The 21,062-nt window shown below is 37.0% G+C and overlaps 1 protein-coding gene across 5 annotated transcripts; it reads left to right on the forward strand.

Annotated features, from left to right (window-relative positions):
- Positions 1–6,344: 6,344 nt before the first annotated feature.
- On the forward strand, positions 6,345–12,842 carry LOC110927195 (uncharacterized protein At5g43822). Of its 5 annotated transcripts, none has more exons than XM_022170820.2 (7): positions 6,345–6,685; positions 7,760–7,960; positions 8,069–8,187; positions 8,941–9,120; positions 10,004–10,060; positions 11,217–11,281; positions 12,499–12,842. In XM_022170820.2, the coding sequence occupies exons 2-7, from the start codon at positions 7,829–7,831 to the stop codon at positions 12,540–12,542; spliced, it is 597 nt and encodes a 198-aa protein (XP_022026512.1). In that variant the 5' UTR covers positions 6,345–6,685; positions 7,760–7,828; the 3' UTR covers positions 12,543–12,842. The 5 variants fall into 5 exon arrangements, with proteins under 5 accessions (XP_022026512.1, XP_022026514.1, XP_022026511.1 ...); XM_022170822.2 differs by having other exon boundaries at positions 7,768–7,960; XM_022170819.2 differs by having other exon boundaries at positions 6,346–6,685; positions 7,732–7,960.
- The last annotated feature ends 8,220 nt before the right edge of the window (positions 12,843–21,062 follow it).

Genomic DNA, 21,062 nt, shown 5'->3' on the forward strand with positions numbered 1-21,062 from the left:
AACGGAACTACACGACGCACGATTTAGAGCTGGGAGCTGTTGTTTTCACGCTTAAGATATGGCGACACTACCTGTACGGTACCAGGTGCACGATTTACACCGATCACAGGAGTCTCGAGCATATTCTTAAGCAAAAGGATTTGAACATGCGTCAACGAAGATGGGTCGAACTACTGAACGATTACGAATGCGCTATCAAGTACCATCCAGGCAAGGCCAATGTTGTGGCTGACGCCCTCAGTCGGAAAGACACTCTACCTAGGCGTATACGAGCTTTGCAGCTCACGATTCAGTCTAGTCTTCCTGCACAGATACAGAATGCTCAGGTAGAAGCATTGAAACCAGAAAACGTTAGGGCTGAAGCCCTACGCGGCTCACGACAGCGGTTAGAACAGAAGGCAGACGGCGCCTACTATGTAACGGGGCGTATTTGGGTCCCACTTTATGGCGGTTTACGCGAGCTGGTAATGGATGAAGCTCACAAGTCCCGCTATTCGGTACATCCAGGGTCGGATAAAATGTACCACGACATCAGAACTACCTATTGGTGGCCTAGTATGAAGGCCCACATCGCTACTTACATCGGCAAGTGTTTGACCTGTGCGAGAGTCAAGGTTGAATACCAGAAACCAGCGGGTCTACTTCAGCAACCCACGATACCGCAATGGAAATGGGAAGAAATTTCCATGGATTTTGTTACAGGCTTACCTAGATCTCAGCGTGGGAATGATACCATATGGGTGATCGTGGATCGACTCACCAAGTCTGCACACTTCCTAGCTATAAAGGAAACGGATAAGTTCTCCACTCTCGCAGACATCTACCTTAAAGAAGTTGTTTCGAGGCACGGGGTGCCCACCTCCATCATTTCGGATCGGGATGCACGATTCACGTCAGAGCTATGGCAAGCGATGCACAAATCTTTCGGCTCACGGTTAGACATGAGCACAGCATATCATCCTCAGACGGATGGGCAGTCTGAGCGAACGATCCAAACTCTCGAAGACATGCTTCGGGCATGCGTTATTGATTTCGGCAACGGCTGGGAAAAGCACCTCCCTTTGGTGGAGTTCTCGTACAATAACAGTTATCACACTAGCATACAAGCCGCCCCATTCGAGGCATTGTACGGGCGTAAATGCCGGTCACCTCTCTGTTGGGCAGAGGTGGGGGATAGTCAGATCACGGGTCCAGAGATTGTAGTGGACGCCACAGAAAAGATTGCACAAATACGACAACGCATGGCGGCAGCACGCGACCGTCAGAAAGTCTACGCGGATAAGCGTAGAAAGCCTTTGGAATTTCAGGTCGGGGACCGGGTTTTACTTAAAGTCTCACCCTGGAAGGGTGTGGTTCGTTTTGGCAAACGGGGCAAACTAAATCCGCGGTACGTCGGACCGTTCGAAATCATTGAGAAAATCGGCAAAGTGGCCTACAAGCTAAACCTACCAGCTGAACTCGGGGCAGTTCACAATGTTTTCCACGTGTCGAATCTGAAGAAATGCTTGTCAGATGAGACCCTAATAATTCCATTGAAAGAGCTCACTATCGACGAGCGGTTGCAGTTCGTCGAGGAACCAGTAGAAATCACGGACCGGGATGTTAAGGTCCTCAAAAACAAGAGAATCCCTCTTGTTCGAGTTCGTTGGAACTCCAAACGTGGCCCAGAGTACACCTGGGAACGCGAAGACAGGATGACAGAAAAGTACCCCCAGTTATTCGGAACCAATGCAACCACTACTGAGGCTGAAGCTACTACTTCGGAATTTCGGGACGAAATTCCAGATCAACGGGGGGAGGATGTGACACCCCAGGAAAACCAGTGAACAACACAACTTACCTAGCTTCCTCAGTGAGTGCATACCAAATTTCGGGACGAAATTTCTTTTTAGTTGGGGATAATGTGACAACTCGTACTTTAGACCTATCTTGTAATGTTACGTGAGCTACTCTAATTGAATAAATGCATGTTTATGTGATATGTGTGTATTAAATGTTAGTATAGTGAACGAGCCCAAACCGCACACCACAACCCGATCGCACAAGACTAAATCGGTCGCACAAGCCCCTTTGGGCCGTATCACTTGTATTCGGACTTTAGGGCGGCCCAAGTGAGGGTTCGGCCCACCCACCGTACACGTTTAACACCTTGGAGTGTTGTAACCCTTTCACACTTTTACAAAACACTCTATACACACAAAACCCTAATCTCTACTTCTCTCTCTCTCGTGTGCTTTGGAACCCGACGGCAAACACCCTTCGAAGCTCGTGAACCGAATCGATCCCCTACTTTCACCCGGTTAGTATATGTTCACCGATTTCATGCTTGGTGATGTTGATGATATAATCGGTTAGTTTATATTAGATGATGTTGTGATTGTTTCGATTGTATATGATTACTTTAGGGTTATGCATGCTAGTAACTCGGTTCATAGGTTGTATGATGTTATGAATGCATGATAACCGGATTGAAGGCTACTGCTATTGTTATTGTTCTTGTTCGAATATATGTTGTTAACCGATTGTGATATTATGATAAGGGGTTATGACTTAGGTTGCATGATAGTTTATAATTCTATTAATCACATGAATCCGATCATATAGATGTTCTTGATAGGATATGAACGTATACGAACATGTTTGATTTCTGAATAAGTTGTTGATTGATCCGAATTGTGAAACTGCCAAAGATGTTTGCTAGAATTACGGAACTGATTGAGCTGCAAATTATGGAAAATAGGAAGTTGGTTACATTCCTGATCTGGACACGGGTTGCGAGTCGAGAACTCCTAGTCTCGACTCGAGACCACAACACTCGCACACAAACAACACAACTCGAGACCAACGTTTGCGGGTCCGGATTGCGACTCGAGACCGTGTGATCTCGACTGGACCATGACAAACCGAGACCAGCTCTTGCGACTCGAGAACACCCCTGTTGCGACTCGAGATCTCATTCGTTGCGACTCGAGATCTCGACACCAGCATAACTCGAGACCGATAGTCTCGACTCGAGACTGTGAGCACGGGCACCTTATTATTGGACTGTTTAATCTTATTGGGCCGAGATTGTATTATTGATTTGTTATGATATTTGGGCCGGAGGTTATTGGACCGACTCCTAGTTTCACAAGTTGGATATGTTATGACAGTTAACTTATGTTACGTGTTTGTCATGATTATTACGTGCACGTTACCTACTAGTCTATGTGATACATATGTGCGATACTTGAGTCAAAACCTGACTTGTGTGGTAACCCTGTTAGGACGAGATTGACCACTTTAGTTCAAGGAACCCTTTTTGTGTATCTGCCGAGCAAACCAAGGTGAGTTCACACAGCCAAGGCATGGGGTTCCCAGGGTGGGAATGGGTATTGGATGATTATTTCGTGCGTACTTAGTTAATGGAACTTAATGATATGACCTCAGGGTGAGGATGGTAAATGTTAAGATACGGCTAGACTAGTATACCTACTTGAACTGATCTTCGCACACACGCCAGGGGTTGGCTGCGATATTATGACTGATCTTCGCACACATGCCTCAGGAAGGCTGCGAACTATACATACTAAAACTTCGCACACATGCCAGGGTGGCCAGCGATACAAATATACATAGTCTAGAATACTTGAGAACTTTCCCTAATCTTCGCATACACGCCTAGAGGGCTGCGATACGAACTAATACGATACATGATTAAATGAACGAACGCAATGCTTACTATACCATTACTATTACTGAACTTACTTTCTGTGAACTCGCTCAACTAGTTGTTGATTATCTGCTGCATGCCTTGCAGGACCTTAGGTACGTTATGGAGCTTGCACAGGGAGGAGCAGGTCGTTGTGGGATACGGATCGTAAACGATATTTGAACTTATAACTTACTTTGGGTTTTCATTATTATGCTTCCGCTACTGAAACAATGTTTGGTTATGAACATCAGTCATGTCACGATGAATTACATTTTCTACTTTTACACTTAAATGCTATGTTTGATATGATTGATGGCTTGATCCTGGTCATGTCACGCTCCCAAGCGGTGATACCCCGCAGGTGGATTTTGGGGGTGTGACAGCCACGCCCCAACCCAAGCCCACCCAGGGTGGTGGCTTGGGCGTTTTTCCCCAACCCACGCCCCAACCCAAGCCCCATACCCCATAGTCTAACGTGACCCACACTTGATCACCATTTATTAAGATTAAATATTCAATTTCACAAACTTTATAAAAACTAGTTTTTTTATATCTCGCATTGCGGCGAAACCGAGCAAATGATAATATAAAACAAACGTGATTTGAAAATAAAGCATGTCAAACCATTAGAACGATTTAGTTTATCATCGTACCGTTTTATGATACCAAATAAATACTTAAGTTTTTAGAAAAGGTTATAAACGTAACTTATTAAAGAAGTATCAAATTAATCGATAAATTAATATATGTTAAAAAAAGAAAAAAAACAATTATTAAAAGAAGGTAAAGGAAATATATGTTTAAAAAATAAAGAAAAATATGTTAGTAAAAGTAAATATAATAATACATTATTATAATAAATTGAATAATAAATAATTTAAAACTATATATTATTATAAAAATAAAGTTACTATTTATCGTCCCTCGAAATCAATATATATATAATTATATCATCCACCAACAAACTTTATAAAAATTATATCACCCATTATTTGTTAATTTATCAATTTAAATTATTAAATAATGTGTCACTAAATCATTTTTTAATTAGCAAAAAGTAATTAAATAGTGGGCGAAACTGAGTGCATTGTTGTTGCCAGTTAGGGTGTTAAAATATGTTAAACTCGATTTCAACGATTTGTACATTAGTACTAACCCTGTAATTCATATCGAAACGTTGATAAAAAAACTTGTACAACGCTAAATTCGGAATATTATAAAACATCAAATTTTAAAGGTTGTGAGAGGAAAAGAAAAAAAAAACAAAACTTTGAAGCATCTTCGAATGCTTGTATGGCCGTGCTTTGATAACTTCTACATTTTTTCTCGAAAACTTGATTTCGTGTGAAATTTATATCGAAGCATCTTTAATGATAATCTTGACATCACCAGTTTCAATAAAATCACATAGCTTTTTTTTCCTCGTAGCCCAAGACTTTGACGGTGAAGGGATCATTGAAAATGGAGGATTTAGAGTAATCTACAAAGTTTATTATTCTTTTCTAAACAAGGTGCATCAATTCAAGATGAATGTTAGTGTTTATGTGAACTAGACTACTTTTATAATTGTGTTGTGTTGTGTTGGTATACACCACCACTATTGGTGTGCAGTTTGGTTTCATATATGGTGAAGCAAGAAGCTCTAACCACACTTTTGACGATAACTGTTAATTTAAGGGTGTAAGGGGTGCTCACCTAAGAGGTGAGTCCCCTCTCTTACGCCCAACCAATCCTCGTGTGCCACGTCAACTCCCCTCTTAAACTCCCCTAACACCCTAAATTGATGGCGGCACTCCCCTCTTAGGTGAATTGGTTTTTTTTTTTTTAAAAAAAAAAAAAAAGAAAAGCATTGATTGGTCAAGCTCTCCCTCTCTCCTCCCTCTCTCTTCCCCTCTCTTCGGTGAACCCCCACCCATTTCACTCCCCTCACCCACTCACCTAAGGGATGGCGGCGGTGTTCCCCTTAGGTGAATGGGGTCACCGAATGCATTCCACTCTTACACCCCGTACACCCTAAGATAATAGTGCGGTGGAATTGACAGTGTTTGCAATGGATTCATAAATTGATGTTTTCCAAGATATGATATTATCACTTGGGGAGATGATCATTGTGTGTATGATATGCAAAGCGCATATTACATTTGTTTGAATTGGTGTCGAAGTCCACTAGTTAAAACTAATTCCATAATCCATACCCAAATAATTTCATTATTCATCCGGCCATCTGAAATATTTCACGTTTTAGATATCCAAAACTCGATCTTAAGCTCACTTATAAAACTGTCTTTAAATGTCAATTATTCAACTACATTTCTTACGCTTCTATTTTTTTTAATAATTTCAACTTTCTAACTATTTCAACATAGTATTTGTTATATTATTTGAAACTATACAACATAGTTATTTCCGATGTAGGTACACCTTTTTAAAAACCTTTTAAATTTGTTAAAACTAATTCCATAGTCCATACCCAAATAATTTCATTATCCATCACGTCATCAGAAATATTTCACGTTTTAGATTTTATCTTCAGAGTCAGGTTCGTATGTCATCTTCACTCCCTAATAAATAACAAGGAGGGTATAGGGGGCGGAAGTGTGAAACCCGCTAATCACCCATCTCCCCTGTTTGAACCCGCATCCACTTACGCCGGTGTTTCTGAGCCACCCCCTCCAAGGGTCAAAAACACATGTTTCCTAGACACCCGTCACCCCGTGACCCCCTGAATTTTTCTTCAAGATCCGTCACATACCAAGCTCGAGCCCTAACCGACACCCCCAAGCCCCTCTTAAAAGAGTTGAACTTGAACTCATCAATAAAACCTTCTGCTTTTAAACACAAATACCAAACCCTCTCTTTCTCATTCAAATTTCTGACACAAAAAAGGAGCAAATCTTGATTCTTCTAACAATTCAAGATTCTTATTTTTTCCATTTTGATTCATCCTTTACTACAACCTTTTCATATCTTGGCTCCCTTCAGTTTATTCAGGTTCGATGTCTTTTCTTTACAACACATTCATTTTTCTTGGATGATCAAAATGTTTTGTATATTTCTTATTTAAATCTGTTCATATGTTCTGTTATGTGTTAGCTAAGAATGAATCTTGTTAAGCTGGTAATGTGATGAATTAGGGTTTTTATTATTTTTTTGTGTAAAGATTCAATCTTGTTGATCTGTAGGTGTGGATTAACTACATGTTTTAAGTTATGTAATTGTTGCATTTAGACCGTGGGGTATGGTGGGGCGGGGGTTTGGGGCATGGGTTGACACGTGGCTTGGGGGGCTTTGCTGGGCTGACCCACATTGAAGACAGTATGGTGGGGCGGGGGTTTGGGGCGTGGCCAGCCCAAACTGTTATTTGAATATTTTTTAAAACAACAAATTTAATTTTTTTAATATTTTTAAATAAAGAAAAGGTTCATCGGGCTAGGTATAGAATCGTCGGTGTGTGGAAAGTTAGTAAACAAACGATTCCCGAGATACGATGCATAACTCGCCATATCGGGCATAGGGGAGTGTATTAAAAATGGACGAGGCATTGGACGATTGGGTGGTGGGCTAGGATTATTTTCTTGGAATGCAAACGGGTTGTTCGGGTCATAACCACGATTATGAGGATGCATTTTTCGTTTTGTAGAATGAGAATAGAGATGATTATAGAAGATCTGGATTGTATTGTGGTTGAATGTGGTATAAAAAGGAATAAAAGTGTGAGTTTTTATAGTGAAAAAATTATTTTTTTTAACATAGCCGTTGGCCAACGGCTAGTTTGGTTTGGCCATTGAGAGCCCGCCATGTCACCTTGCTAGACCCGCCCCACGCCCGGCTTTAAACTCCCGCCCCTTGGGCCACGCCCCAACCCAAGCCCACCCGGGGTGGTGGCTTGGGCGTTTTCAGCCAACCTACGCCCCAACCCAAGCCCCATACCCCACAGTCTGTTAATCTTTTTTGCATTTCAATTCAGTTGCAGAGTATGTGGTGATCATCTTTATGTTCTAAACTTTGGGTTGTGTTCTTTGTTTTTATATTTTAAGGCAATCTTTTTGCACATTTGAGTTATAGACTTATAGTTAGGGCTGCCCATTTTTACCGGAATATCGGCGAGAGATTATATATCATTACTGGTTAATAATGGAGGCAACAGTGAAAAAATATCAGCAGAAATTCAAAAAAGTAAAAGATGACATGGATCGATGGGATGATCTCCACGCTAGATTACTTTCACAGTTCAGAAACGCTTCTTCGATCATTGGAAGGCTGCAGGTTCTTCACATTTTGCAAAAATAAATATTTATTTACGTTTCTGAGTCTTCGTTCTTAGTTTTTTTTTTTTTTTTTTTTTTTTTTTTTTTTTTTTTAATCTTTGATCAGTTGCTTGATGATCCAAAAAACTATGGTTTCTTGAAAGATATCGATAATGTTAAAGATTTGATCTTCGGAAAGCAGATGGAATCGCTACAGATGATCATGCTCTCGATGAATAAAACTTTGTAAGTTTGTGTTCGATGGTTTAAGAAGCTGCATTTGACATTTTCGTTTGTTTTCTGGATTGAAGGAATTTACGTGACGTCCCTGCCAGTTTTGCGACTTTCGTCCAGAGGTTTGTTTTTCCGTATCTGGATCCAAAAGGTTTGAAATCTTGCCATTTTTATCCGGCTCGTTAACTCCATCCATTTTCTTTGTTAGTTCAAGGGCATTTCCGTCTTTTTTGCTAACTTAAAGGGCAATTCAGTCTTTTTCACTTTATGTAAAAAGACTGAATACCTCTAAAGAAGACCTAATTGATCTTTAAGTTAACAAAAAAGATGGTTTTACCCCTGACTTAACAGAGAAAAATGGATGGAGTTAACGAGCCGGATGAAAATGGCAAGATTTCAAACCTTTTATATCCGGATGCGGAAAAACAAACCTTGGACGAAAGTCGCAAAACTGGCCAAACGTCAGGGACGAAAATGGCATTTTACTCTTTTTTTTGTTAAGGGTCAAAACGGATCGATTTGGCATGAAATACTTTTTCTCCAGAAATGTTATATATATTTAGTGTGTCCAATCTGCGACAAACAAAGTTATATTATTTAAAAAAAAATCAAACTTTTTTGAATAAAATGATTTAATTAATTTAAAGCATTATAAAAACAGTTTGGGTGAATTTCGACCCATTTTGCCCGTCACCTTCTAAGATCGTTTTTTACTCGTTTGCCAGCTCTAACCCCAACTATATTTTGAATTTTTGATGTCATCAGGGAGGAATTAAATATTATTATTTTATCGCTTGCAAAAACTTACCGTGATGCTAAGCAGCAATTAAAAGGTGGTTCTATTCAGTTCTCAACGAAACAGTTAAATTACCGCATTGGCGTAAAACCAAGTATTGCAGACTGCTTAGAAGGGCTTCGGCTTCTTCATGAGATGCATCAATCAGAGTAGGAATTCATACACTTGTCACCTATTATGTACAATTTTTTTGAGTAAAATGCCAAAACGATCCCTAAGGTTTGGGCATATTTGCCAAAACGGTCCCTAAGGTTTGGGCATATTTGCCTGTTCCATCCAAAATGACTTTTTTTTGTGCATTTTAGTCCTTCACTTTGTTTTTTATGCCATTTTCATCCTTGAGGTTTGCCAGTTTAGTGCGACTTTCGTCCCTCGAACCCCCCCCCCCCCCCCCCCCCGGGCGGATGAAAATGACGAGATTTTAAACTTTTTGGATGAAAAACAAACCTTTGGACGAAAGTCGCAAAAGTGGCCAAACCTCAGGGACATAAATGGCATTTTACTCTTATTTTTTATCATTGTCTACTTTGAGATAACGAGTAATACCACCCATAGTTGTCAATAGCGAGCGTAGCAATCGCTATAGCGCGCTATGTAGCGTATAGGTCTAGGCTCGCTATTAGGATTGTAGCGACAGATAGCGATAATAGCGACATTTTATTTTATTTTTCGTATATTTAATGTAATAGCAATTAAATATAGCTATAAAATAGCTGGATTTTAGGTTTTTGTAAAATCTACATGTAAAATAGCATATATATACCAGGGTATTTTGATTTAATATACATATAATTTTTCTTAAAATTTTTATCTAGGGTATCGCTATTTATAAAATAGCCGCCCGCTATTTATCGTTAAAATTTTTATCTAGTGTATCGCTATTTATCGTTATTCGCTATGTAACATGTAGGTATCTTATCGCTATTTGTCGCTATTCGCCATTAACAACTATGATACCACCATATTACAAAATTTTACAACACGATTGGCAAGAAAGTGCGATTTATACTTATTTTTTATCTAATAATTCAGGTACCTGCTTAAATCATCGGTGATTTCTGCACTTGCTGGTCTTGCCTTGAACCCGAGGTATGTTTCTAGAATATTTGTCCTATGTTTTAGTAGAGGTGGCGGCATAGACGGTAAGTCGGGTTGGGTGACATGTCAAAACGAGTAATCTGATCTTATTATACATAATTAGTGTTTGTCAAATATTAGTATGATCGTTATATTATTTCAATATTAACTCTATTTTAAGAATAATGATTTAGGTGGTTTTATGCATTATGGGTATATTTTTGAAGGACTTTTGGCCCGTTTCCTATTTGGTTGTACCTAGGCCTATAAACTAACCAAACGTTTAGTGAACCCTTTGGCGGGAAGTTCGTTTATGTTCGTTCATTTAATAAATACACAAGGGTCTCGACGGGAGCAAATGAACATGAACACATGACCCGTTATTCGTGAACGTTTATTTACATTTGTTTATGTCCGCTCGTTTAAATTTGTTCATTCGCTTAAATATTCATTCTAATTTATTTATTATTACTAATATTAATTTGAAAGTAGTTTGATTTTCGTATTTTAAAACCCTTTGTTTAAATATATACATTTAGTTCCAAAATGTTCGATGTAATATGATCAGTGGCGGATCTTGCTCGTTGAACGTGCCAGGGCCGAAAGACACGGGCACTAAAATAAGCCCGGGCAAGCCCGGGCCAAACATAGTATATATAAAAAATTTCGATCGAAATGCGGAAAATTAACACTACGGCCGAAAAACTTGCCCGGGCCGTGGCCCTGCCATAGGCCTTCTAAGAACCGCCCCTAAATGTGATGGTACTTTAGACTTAAGTTTGATCATTTCATGTTTACTTAAACTCGTATTGGTTTATGTTGGTTTGTGTCTATTATGTTCATTTATGTCCAATTATGTTTGTGAACCGTTCATTTAGAAGTTTAACGAACGGATATAAACGAACAAGTTCAGTTTCTTTATGAACGAACACGAACAAGATATTTTGTTCGTTTAAATGCTCATGTTTGTTCGTTTGTTTGGTTAAAGTTAAACATACGAACATGAACAATGATCGTTCGGTTTGTTTACAGTCGAATTTTTACTTATTTGTTCAAATAAAACATAACCATAACCATAACCACCCATCATAAGTAAACGGGTTGAAAGTCGTATTGTTCTTGTTTATGATAATAATACAAAATATGCCGTTTGATTAATACATTGCAGTGTTAATGATTTACAAGCTTTTGAACGACTTTTGGTTGATCAACCCAATATCCCCAAAGAAGAAGGTAAAAATAAGAGTTAATTACTGTTTTCGTCCCTGTGGTTTGTCAAAAATCACTATTTCAGTCCATTAGTTTAACAATTACGATTTCAGTCCCTGAGGTTTCACTTTCGTAACCATTTCAGTCCACCTCGTAACCATTTCAGTCCCTGTACTAACAGAATAAATGGATTGAAATGGTTACGAAAGTGAAACCACAGGGACTGAAATGGTTACGAAAGTGAAACCACAGGGACTGAAATCGCAATTTTTAAACTAATGGACTGAAATAGTGATTTTTGACAAACCACAGGGACGAAAACAGTAATTAACTCTAAAAATAAAGTGTTTGAAAGAATAGTGATGATTTACTGCTAATACTTTGGTATTGCTTATCAAAATCGTTTATCCGCTTATCGCGTCTTAATACAACAATGAGTTGTTTTTTTGTGTTTTTGGACCTGCTTATCAAATTATTTACTAGTGAAATAAGTTGTTTTAAATAAGCAGTTTGAAGTATCTTATTTCAAACTAAGTAATTTAAGAGTTAATTACTGTTTTCGTCCCCGTGGTTTGTAAAAAAATCACTATTTTAGTCCATTAGTTTAAAAATTGCGATTTTAGTCCCTGTGGTTTCACTTTCGTAACCATTTTAGTCCACCTCGTAACCATTTCAGTCTCTGTACTTAACGGAATAAATGGATTGAAATGGTTACGAAAGTGAAACCACAGGGACTGAAATCACAATTTTTAAACTAATGGACTGAAATAGTGATTTTTGACAAACCACAGGGACGAAAACAGTAATTAAATCTTAGGATAAATTACTTTTTGAGTCCCTGTGTTTTAGTGGTTTTAACCACTTAAGTCCAAAATCAAAAAGTTTAACGCCCTGAGTCCCTAGTCATTTATTTTATAACGTTTTGAGTCCAATTTTGTTCATTTTATAACGATTTGAGTCCAAAAAATTGGATTCAAAAGGTTAAAATTTGGACTCAAAATGACTCAAATGGTTAAAGAAAATGCTTATAGGGACTCAGGTCGTTAAACTTTTTGATTTTGGACTCAAGTGGTTAAAACCACTAAAACATAGGGACTAAAAAAGTAATTTACCCTAAATCTTAATTAAAAAAAACAATTAACAAATATAGCCGGTTTTTGTTATTGTATATCTTGTCTTTAAATGTGCATGTTCTTACGTTTTTCGAAAGTTTTATTGACCTCTTTCGATTATTTGTGCAGTGCAATCCGTATACGACGTCATATTTGCTGAAGAAATTTGTTGATAGATTATTTTTAGATGTTATATTTAAGAAGTAAAGATTTTGTGGTTGATTTTATCTGCTCTCACATTACGGTAATCCTGCTTACAAACATCGGCGGATGCAGTATATAAATCAAGCGACGCTGTTTTAAAAATATTTACGTGTTATGCAAGGGCGATAAGTGAAGAAAAGATATTCTGGGTATTTAAAATCTTTGAACCAAAGTTATTAATCTTCTTTAAGATAAAACTGAAATCAAAAGAATGTTGTATCAAATACTTTTATGGTTAATTTAGTCGTTTGTGTTCGTTCTTGAATCAATCGCAAGTGTAAGGAAAATTGAAACTAGATCAGCGAGTGTAAGTGTTTTTTTTTATTGCGCGTTATAGGAACTCATATACAGTACTATCACCAAAACACTCGATAATTCCCCATTGATACATGTAATATATATGGTGTGCCGTTTTCTCAGCCCGTTGGATTTAAGTTAGAAGGTGGCAAAATGGCTAGGTCGGGTGGGTTGGGTAATGGGTCAAAACAGGTGATTTTATGTATGGCCCAGGCTAGGTTGGTCCAAAACTAGTTTGTGAAAAACTAGCTAATATTTCAGATATGATTATGAAAAGAGTTAATTATTGTTTTCGTCCCTGTGGTTTGTTAAAAATCACTATTACAGTCCTTTAGTTTAAAAATTGCGATTTCAGTCCCTGTGGTTTCACTTTCGTAACCATTTCAGTCCACCTCGTAACCATTTCAGTCCATGCACTAACAGAATAAATGGATTGAAATAGTTACGAAAGTGAAACCACAAGGACTGAAATCGTAATTTTTAAACTAATGGACTGAAATAGTGATTTTTGACAAAACACAGAGACGAAAACATTAAATAACTCTTATGAGAAACAATTTTATTTGAATAAAATGGTATAGGAGGTTCATAATTTCTTATGCATTTAGTAATATATACACTCTTACGGGGAGACAGGAGAGCTTTGACCCGTTAGAGATGAATCATTGCCCGAATTGACCCATTCATAAGTAAATGGGTTTAAGATGTTGTGGATATAAAGAGCTTATTAAATACCTATTGAGAGCTTTGCTAGTTAAATCAATCTATATAAATTTTTATAAAAAGTATTTACATATGCAAGAAACAAAATAGCAACTACTTATTAATATTATTATATTAGTAATATAATAATATAATAATATATGAGATTAAAGTTTAGGATATTTTGATAGTAAATCATGTGTGAAACCAAACCAACTTGTACTAGGATCTTTTAGTATGTCTAGAAAAGATCCAATACTTTTTCTGCATGAGTTTGGTGTTAAAATATCTTTTGATTTATAGTGTATATGACTTATCATTCTATATTGTTCAAATATGCTTTTAACCATAAGTTTAGATTCATATACTCTTTTACAATTGAAAATGTAAGGTTGTAAAATATGATAACATGGGGGTGGGTGGGGCAATCTTACCCATGTGAAAGACAAAGGTCCAACCAACCACCCCTTTTTGATGATGAACAATCCATGATTATGTGTAGACACCCATTTGGTTGGGCTTGGCTTTCATCCCCATGTGCATAGCACATGATGCCAAAATGTCATTTGTCACTTTGTCTCTTGCCTCCTTCCTTGTTCATGCCTAGGGATTTCACTATTTTAGCACACCCTTTCTCTAATCTTTGTTAACTTTCATCAATATATTAAGTATTATATGGTGAGTTTAAACTACAAAGTGTGTTTTTGTCCAAAAAGTATAAGAAGTGATGTAGGCCTTTAGATTTTTTATTTATGATAAGGCTCCAATGGTGGTTTTTTATTAATTATGGTGTTTAAAGTTTAGTATTATGCGGTGTTTTGTACTCATAGTTGTATGATGGTGTGTTTAACGTTTTTATGGGCCTTTAGGGTTCGAATATGGTGTTTTAGTAATCTTCACTTTGTTATATGTAGATTTTGGGTGTGTTAAAAGAATATAAAGGTTTGATATACCAAACTCCTATCGCTTTTCACACTTTTTACGAGTTTTGAACTTTGTAACTAATTTTCAACCGGCTGTTATATATGTATATCATTATAAATATCTAACCTTATAGACTTCCTAGACTAAAGGTCCCATAGACTCATATATAGCGGTCCGAAATGACTTGTAACCGATTTAAAGTAGTATCTGATTAATATATTTATAAATAAGGTAATGTCTGATAACAAAAGAATGTGACGTTTTGTTTGTAAAATGTCCGAAAATAAGTATATGTTGACGGGAATAAACGAGAGAAAAATAGAGTTTTAAAGAATTTGTTTGTATAATTTGGTCCATAAATTGAAAATGGAATATAAAGAAAGAAGAAAAATGAGAGAGAGAGAGATGAGAGAGATATGAAAGAGCACCGCATATCAATTCGATGGTTTTCTTTATATACTCTCGGTTTTTAGGTACCATATCTTATTTTAAAAACTCTTTAAAATTTTCAAAAAAGGCACTCCTAAAAATATTTTGTTATTCAAACTGACTTGGATGAGCGAATTAGAATGACTTGCTAGACTTGCAACTATCAACTATGTGAGGATATGGTCGAATATAAGAGTTCGTAGAAACGTATAATTAAGGTTATGAAATCTTAGGAAAGCATAGATCATGTTAGTTTTATTTTTCTCATGGTTTAGCTTACTTTCTCTAAGGTTACTTCATATTTATAAAGATTACCTTTTCTTTTGTTATTTAATGTAATGTTCGTTTACGTCTAACTCTTCCTGGATCCTACCAATAAGTTTTGTTATAGGTAAGAATTTACTGGGCTCGACTAATTGAGTGAATTGTTTTAGTTGTATGCATATATACTTATATAGAGGCCGGTTATTGTACAAATTGCCTTAACGTACATTGCGTACGAGATGTAGTATCAACATGCGATTTTGGTTTTTTTTCAGCAACATGCGATCTTTGGTTTTTTTCAACATGCGAGATTTCCTTTCTGGGGTTATAATATGCGAACTTGCCATAGCGTACGCTTCGTACGTTAAGGCATTTGTACGATACACTTTTTCTATATATATATAGTTATATATAATATGATATATATTAGTTAGTTATTATATAATTAGTATATATATAAACTTTTACTACGTAGTTATGTCTAATATATCTATGCTTTAGTCAAATTCGGTATATAAACCTTGAACTAGAACTTGATATATGAAGCTGTCGAACGGGCTTCAATTCATGTTAGAGGGGGATTAAACTCGTCTAAACATGACTTAGATCAAGCTTTAATCGAACCAATCTTAAGTAGCCCACATATGACTTAGCTTATTTAAACATGTGAATATTACGCTTAACCCAAAGTCCCAATTTGAAATAACCAATTAAATCGTTACACCTCATTTTTAACGATTTCTGTGGTGGTGTTTGAGAAGTACTCAATTCACTTTACTCATTTTCACCTCTTCACAAACTGATACATCAGATAGTAATCACCAAAATCACAAAACGAGGGTTGAAGTCGAAGGATTGGCAACGACGTTACCAAAAACCCAATGTACCCGAGCTACGCCCCGAGTACCCTAATAGATTGCTACACTAAAAGCATCATATCCGGTTAATTGAGGAAAACTTTTTATTAGCGATCAATGTCTTCAAGTTAATCATGAAAAAAAGTTGTGCGATAATCCTTTTATTTTACCTAATTTAATTGACCTCCATTAAAGAATATAAAATTCTTTAAATGAGTAGTAATGTAAGATTTGACCCTTGAAGTAGACATCAAGTGGGAATGGTAAATATCGGAAAGCGATATATCGAATAAGGAACAAACATATGGAGATTTGGTTTAGTTTTAAGAGAATATAATTATATAATCAATAATAATTGATTTTCTTTTTCAAGAGGTGGTGGTGGAGTCGTTGGGAAAAGAATTAGTATCCCTTGTGACCCAGATTCGATTCCCACTCTCCTTGTTATTTTCTGCGGCATCCAGGTTTTACCGATTATTCCACTGTCGTCCCTTTCGGGCGGGTGGAGGTCGAATTTCTCGCATCTGGGGGGGAGTCAAGGGGCTGACGACGATCAGGTGGTCGACCTTGATCACAGCGCCCGTTGTTACGGTGATTGACATGTCGTATTTTGCCGTTAAAAAACAGTAATTGATTTTCTTTTTCTTCACTTGTAGTTTGATTTATGATTGGAACTTAGAACCGACTGAGTAAACTGAATCAACAGTTTAACATTTATTTTATTTTTTTCTTTATGGTTAAAGGGAGGGGTAAAGTTATCCTACAAAGTCTCTTATATATGGAAAGGGTAAAAAGACACAATTAGTCGCAAAATATAACACAATGGGTAGCAAAATATGATACAATGCCGAGAAACATAACACAATGCCAAGAAAAAAAAAAGACACAATGAATCGCAAAAGGACACAATGACCGAAATTACAAAAAAAAAAAAAAAAAAAAAAACACAATGTCAAATAAAAAGACAGAGTGATCTACAGAAATTATAAAATCTACAAGCTAAAAATACAAAAGCAAAATCTAAAATCTAAGATCGCAGAGTTCGACGAGACGATCCTAATACTGCAGAAATGAGTTTAATCGGAGTTCGTTTGATATTCTTCCTACGACCTTTTATTTTTAGAAGACTATATATTTATACCTTTTCTACAAAGTTCAGTTTTGGGCAAGTATTATGTTAATAAGCATCCTTATCATTTGTAAGAAAGTTAAAAAAAATTACAATTTAGAAAGGCAAATTGGAAAATAATAATCCCAGCATTTTGAAATTGGCCAATAATAATCCCAAGTCAGGAAATAGCCAATAATAATCCCACCTCGTCAATTTTTGGAAAATAATACTCCAAATGCTGACGTGGCACTTTTGTCGTTTAGTGACTGTGGAGTATTATTTTCCAAAAATTGACGAGGTGGGATTATTATTGGCTATTTCCTGACTTGGGATTATTATTGGCCAATTTCAAAATGCTGGGATTATTATTTTCCAATTTGCCATTTAGAAAAACCAAACTAGCCGGTCCAACCAACCTAATGGTTTAGTTTGTCATTTTACAAAATTATAGGTAGTGGTTTAACACTTTAACCCATAATATTAATATAACCGTCTTAACCAGATCATAAACACCGTAATAACATTGTAGGTAGTGGTTTAACACTTTAACCCATAATATTAATATAACCGTCTTAAAGAGACCATAAACACCGTAATAATGAAATTGTTATAGTAGCATTTAGTATTTACAATATTTTTTTCGAATTTGAAACTCTTATTTCAATCTTACAATTTTCTCTTTAAGGTAGAAAAAAATGTGTTACCTTAAAAACTAATTGAACTTCAACATCAACAACATTTTCTTCTATCAATTTCCGTGTTAACATATATACTGGTCGATTTCTTACTGGTTAATATCCACTAAGATATTTTTTTTAATTTAAATATATAAATTAACAGCAAAAACTTTCAAGGTGTTATTAGTGCTTTAGAATTTACAGTCTCTCATGATGTGATAGTATTTGAAAGAAAATACTCAAATCACTGAGTTTCTTGTTTTAGTAACTTTTTTTTTAACGGACAAGAAATCTTTCATATGGGCTACTGCAATTGAATTTATAACATCGGGATACATTCGTTTTCGAACCGGAAAAAACCCTCAACCTAAGGCCGAAGCCCGTAAACACTCGTCCGAAGGAATAACAGTGCAGTGAGGTAAAACCCGCACAGGTCAATGATCGAACTAGCGATCTTCGCCTACTCGCATAGTTTCCCATCATCACCAGGTGTCATCAAAACTAAATGATGGGGCAGGAATATAACCTGATTCACTTAGAACACCATGTCTCTCTATTACCACTCTACCTATTGGTTGTTTTAATAACTTTTCACATATATAATTAGTTATATACTAATATAACATTTTAAATATACTCTTTACCTTTTTGCACCTGTTTTTCAGAATTTTTAAACTAAATCAGTTATTATATTTATAATTTATATATTTTTTCCTTAAAATCTAATAGGTTATTGTTGAGACTTGAGAGATGCTTAGGTAAGTGAGAGGGGCACTCCCCTAAGAGGGGAGTCCCCTCTCTTACGCATAACCAATCCTCGTGTGTCACGTCAACTCCCCTCTTAAACTCCACTCACACCCTCAATTTGATGGCGCCACTCCCCTCTTAACTCCCCTTGTTTTTTTATTCAAAAAAAAAAGGAAAAGGTTTTGATTGGTTGAAAGTGAGGCTGGCCCACCATCTCCCCCTCTCCTTCATCGGTGACTTCTCCCCGCTGCCACTCACCGAATCGGGTCACCGCAGGGATGGCGGCGGTGTTCCCAATCGGTGGATAGGGTCACCGAAATGCCTCCCCGCTGGTGCCCCGGATACTCTTAGTTTATTTAATATTATATGAATAATAAAATATCTCAAAGTTGTAATTATAGAGGGGGTGTACGGGCCACAGAAGTTTCTGTTTACCTGATTTGACCACAAGTTTGCTTCTATAATAATTGCGTGAGTACAAATTAGAGTTCTTAATTAATTGGATAGACAGTTCACATGATGATGTTATGAGCTTTAAAAACTTTACTTTAATTTGAATCACAATAGGTTATAAAATCAAGATTATATTAATTTTTGAGTCTCTTTAGTGGTTTTAACCAGCTAAGTAAAAAATCAGAAAGTTTAAAGCTCTGAGTGCTTAATCGCTCATTTTATAACGTTTTGAGTCCCTGTGTTTTAGTGGCTTTAATCACTTGAGTCCAAAATCAAAAGTACAAGTGTTATAAATTGGACTCAAAACGTTATAAAATAAGCGATTAAGGACTCAGAACATTAACTTTTTGATTTTGAATTCAAATAGTTAAAACCACTAAACCACAAGGGCTTAAAAATAATTTACTCTAAAATCAACCATTGAAGTAACGTAAAGAGAAAAATGCCCGGATAGTCCCTGTGGTTTCGCGTTTTTTCACCTATAGTCCCCAACTTTTTAAAATTACCTGAATAGTCCCCAAGTTTTCATTTTTTGTTCCCGGATAGTCCCTGGGTCTAACTTCAGTTTGTTTTCTCTGTTAAGAGGGTGTAAAATGACAAAAATACCCTTTCCTTAAAAAGGCCAAACCATAGGGACTATCCGGGCATCTTCTTCATTTTTTTTATAAAACCCCACCACCACACTTCATCTTAAACCTCCACCCACCATCACCCTCCTCCACCCTCCACCATCACCGCCGGTCTCCGCCGCGCAGAACCACCACCACACTTTATCTCTTTTTTTTTTATAAAAAACATAAACCTAATCTCTTTTATCTCAGTTATCTCTTCAACCAAACCCCCCACCCCTACCACCTCTGTGTGAAAGCCACCAACACCACCAAATCTGCCGCCACAACACCAAACCCCACCCCCACAACCACTGTGACGGCAACCACCAAATCCCTCACAGCAACCACCAAATCCCTCCCCCATTCGAAATCCGTTTGAACAACAATCGGAGCTCTAGACATAGCAGGAGCCGACAGTCGCCTACTGAGGGTCACCGTCATGTCACACTCACCCACCATCTCCATCTGAACCCTAACAACTTTGCAAAAAAAGTCATCAGATCTGAAAAGCGTAAACGTCAGATTCTTCGCAGATCTGAAACCAGATAGTAGTCTCCGACGAAACACCACCGACGGTGGTTCTTTCGTGATCTGAAAAGCGGTGGTGGTGGTTAGGTTTGGGTGTTTAAAGGCAGCGTCAGTAATGGCATTTGGTAGTGTGTAAGTTCAAAATCATGTTCTTCTTCAGTCAAAATCATGTTAAAGGGGCCGAAGGATTCTGAAAAGAACGGATGGGTCTTATGATCTTATACCCAATTAATGATTTTGACTAATGTTCAAAATCATCGAGAACAGGACTTTGACTAAATTTATGAAAAGAACATGAATATGGATTTATAAATAACCCATAGATTCAATGGATAACAAGTATTTGAATTTCCTTTTATAAAAAAAAATGTTTTAAAGCATGCAAAATCAAAAAATTCAAGCGGTCAAATGGAGAGGTGTTGAAAGTGGTGGGTGGTAGATGGTAGGGGTGTGAGGGATTTGTGACGGTGGTTCTGTGCGGCGGAGACCGGCGGTGATGGTGGAGGGTGGAGGAGGGTGATGGTGGGTGGAGGTTGAAGAAGAAGTGTGGTGGTGGGGTTTTATAAAAAAAATGAAGAAGATGCCCGGATAGTCCCTATGGTTTGGCCTTTTTAAGGAAAGGGTATTTTTGTCATTTTACACCCTCTTAACAGAGAAAACAAACTGAAGTTAGACCCAGGGACTATCCGGGAACAAAAAATGAAAACTTGGGGACTATTCAGGTAATTTTAGAAAGTTGGGGACTATAGGTGAAAAAACGCGAAACCACAGGGACTATCCGGGAATTTTTCTCTAACGTAAATGTATACAAGCAATGTTTTAAAAACCGGTAAATACCGGCCGGTTATACCGGTATTACCGTTTCCAGATGTAAATCCGGTACGAAACA

The sequence above is a fragment of the Helianthus annuus genome, chromosome 2 (assembly GCF_002127325.2).
Source record: "Helianthus annuus cultivar XRQ/B chromosome 2, HanXRQr2.0-SUNRISE, whole genome shotgun sequence".
Classification (NCBI taxonomy): Eukaryota; Viridiplantae; Streptophyta; class Magnoliopsida; order Asterales; family Asteraceae; genus Helianthus; species Helianthus annuus.

Excerpts from the sequence above, each read along its gene's own strand:
- LOC110927195 (XM_022170820.2), top strand. The coding sequence starts at position 7,829 with ATGGAGGCAACAGTGAAAAAATATCAGCAGAAATTCAAAAAAGTAAAA. Across the intron at positions 10,061-11,216 it reads GGTCTTGCCTTGAACCCGAG|TGTTAATGATTTACAAGCTT; the intron begins GTATGTTTCTAG and ends AATACATTGCAG. Across the intron at positions 11,282-12,498 it reads CAATATCCCCAAAGAAGAAG|TGCAATCCGTATACGACGTC; the intron begins GTAAAAATAAGA and ends TTATTTGTGCAG.